The following is a 2,797-nucleotide window of genomic DNA, read 5'->3' on the forward strand; positions in this document are numbered from 1 at the left end:
GAAGTCCATACATCAGAATGAACCAACTCAAAAGCATTATTGTAAACTGTTGAAGAATGGGAAAAAACCGCACGGCAATGTTTACCAAGCACACAAGCCTTACAATGTCCAGGAACTACAATGTCTTTAACTTGTGGGAAAAGTAACTTTAAAACCTTATTATGAGGATGCCCTAATCTAGCATGCAATAGTGAATGGGAAACATGAAAGGTAGAATCAGAAAAACAAAGAAAATCTTCAACATAGTAGAGGTTGCCCTTCTTTATTCCTTTGCCAAAAGTATGATCCGACTTAATATCCTGAAAGAGTACGCCATTAGTATCAAACACAACACGACAGTTTGAATCTTGAACTAACTTAGGGATAGATAAAAGATTAGTACTAAATTCAGGAACATATAATGCCGAAAATTCCTTGCCAAACATGCGAACAATGCCATGTCCCTCAATAGGAACAAACTTACCATTAGCCACAGTAACAACACCATATGATTTTTCAATACTATAGAACAGATTTTTATCCTTGAACATATGTGTTGTTGCTCCTGAATCGATGACTATGTGAGGAGTTAAGATAGAAGAAAAGTTACCAGTATCCTTCTCCTTCATGGCAAGAACAAATTGCTTGAATTCATCTTGAGTGAAGGAGATAGTATTGCCTGCAGAGGAGATGGTATTGCCTGCAGACATTGCAACCCCTTTGGTCGGAGGATGATCCTTGTAGCGAGATGGCTTGAGGTGCGGGTTGAGAATCCAACAACGCTCCTTTGTGTGACCAGGCTTCTTGCAATGATCGCATAGGAAAGACCGTTTCTCTCTCGGTGTAGACAGTGGAGAAAACGGTTTCTTGGTGAAGTGCGCCATCTCAAGAGAACCTGAAAACAGATTCCTACCGCCTTCTTCGCGTTTAATCATCATACATACCTCAGAGAATGGTGGTAGTTTGGATTGACGCAGGAGATGATACACCAAGTCATTGAATGATGCATCCAAAGCAAGAAGCAATCCAAAGACCTTATCCTCTTCAGCACGCTCGACAACGATTTTGGGATCCATTGTGACAGGCCTTATCTCTTCCAATTCGTTCCATAGAGATGTATATTCTCCTTGAACTTTGTTGAAAGGCCGGCCTTGCTGTTGCAACAAAGACAACTTCTTTTTTATTTCATAAATACGGCTAATATTTGAGAGATTACCGTAAACCTCCTTGAGTGCGTCCCACAAAGCCTTGGTTGAATCTAGGGCAATGAAGGATTGAAGCACATTCTGATCAAGAGAACCTTGCAAAAGGACCAATGCCAACTGGTCTTCTTGGTGCCATTTTGCCTTTTCTTTTTGAGCAGCTTGTTGTGTTTGCAGACCTTGCACGGGAATGCCTTCTTGTGTCTCAACTTGGTGAGAGGAACTGAAGCCGTCATCGATGGTATGATTCCACAAACCTTTGCTACTGAGTGTAGCTTTGGCTGCTTTCGACCAATAGAAGTAGTTTTCACCATTAAGGGTGATAGGAATTGGTTTCAATGCAGTATCCATGGCAGAAAACGAGATTTTTCAGAGTTTGATGCGGAAAAAGAATGAGAAATGCTTGATTTTGGACCTTAGAGCTCTTATACCATAAAGAAATCTGAGCTAAGGTTGATCAAACAAGCTAAACTTGCTGAGAATCGAGTTTATGATTAAGAGAAGAGAAGAACACGAAATTGGAAGAAAGTGTAACCAGAAGGTTAGGTTACTCAATTCTTATTATTCTCATGAATACATACATTCTTATATGCATAATCTGTACAGATATAGTAAAGGAAACCAAATATGCTAATGGTAATGTACAAGGCAAGTAGTGTGTGAATATAATAAAAAAGAGGAAATATGCCTCTTGTAATCTGATTGCCTTTCCATGTTGTAGAGTTCGAAATCACTGCTGGAATTATGCTCCCAAACGGCCAGATTGTATCTCTCCAAAGCCTCCAATAGAATCCAAGTCTTTCCTTGCTTGCAAGTCTTCGAACCTTCTGTTTGTAACCAAGTCTTCGTTTTCTCCAAAGCTTCCTTTTGAATCTGAGTCTTCAGTTGCTTGAGTCCTTCTGCTAGAATCCGAGTGTTTGCTGATTGCTCCTTGTTCTTCAACATTCCCCCTCAAGATTGGTCGGCGATATTCGGTAAGACCAATCTTGTTGAGAGTTTTGTTGAGAGCAACGGAACTAGTCGCCTTTGTGAGTATATCCGCAAGCTGATCTTGACTTCTTGTATACATTGTAGAAATGATACCATTTGCGATCTTCTCTCGAATGAAATGGCAATCTACTTCGATATGCTTTGTCCTCTCATGAAATACGGAGTTGGCTGCAATGTGTAAAGCTGCCTGATTGTCACAGTGAAGTGGTATAGGTTTGGTTGAAGCAAACCCGAGATCCTCCAAGAGTTGTTTGAGCCATACGAGTTCACTTGTTGTGTTTGCCATAGCTCTATATTCTGCTTCTGCGCTTGATCTCGCCACAACGGTCTGCTTTTTGCTCTTCCAAGTGACCAGGTTCCCTCCAACGAATGTGCAATATCCGGTGGTTGATTTTCGGTCCGTCCTATCTCCTGCCCAATCTGCATCGCAGTATCCAATGACCTTCGTATGCTGATTGTTTCTCATCCATAAGCCTTTGTTTGGGGTGCCCTTCAAGTACTTGAGTATGCGATCTATCATTTGCCAATGTGTTGTAGTTGGGGCGTGCATCCATTGACTAACCTGATGCACAGCAAAACTCAAATCAGGTCAGTGTAATCGTAAGATAGATGAGCTTACCGACAAC

General features: G+C 41.2%; 1 protein-coding gene across 1 annotated transcript; it reads right to left on the reverse strand.

Annotated features, from left to right (window-relative positions):
* Positions 1-85: 85 nt before the first annotated feature.
* LOC104806043 lies at positions 86-1,532 on the reverse strand (the record flags this gene model as incomplete). Its single annotated transcript, XM_010530764.1, has 1 exon — positions 86-1,532. A coding segment is annotated over exon 1 (1,447 nt), but the record flags the coding sequence as incomplete, so codon positions are not given.
* Between the last annotated feature and the right edge of the window lie 1,265 nt (positions 1,533-2,797).

This window comes from Tarenaya hassleriana, unplaced genomic scaffold, assembly GCF_000463585.1.
Source record: "Tarenaya hassleriana unplaced genomic scaffold, ASM46358v1 Cleome1126, whole genome shotgun sequence".
In the NCBI taxonomy this organism is placed as follows: domain Eukaryota; kingdom Viridiplantae; phylum Streptophyta; class Magnoliopsida; order Brassicales; family Cleomaceae; genus Tarenaya; species Tarenaya hassleriana.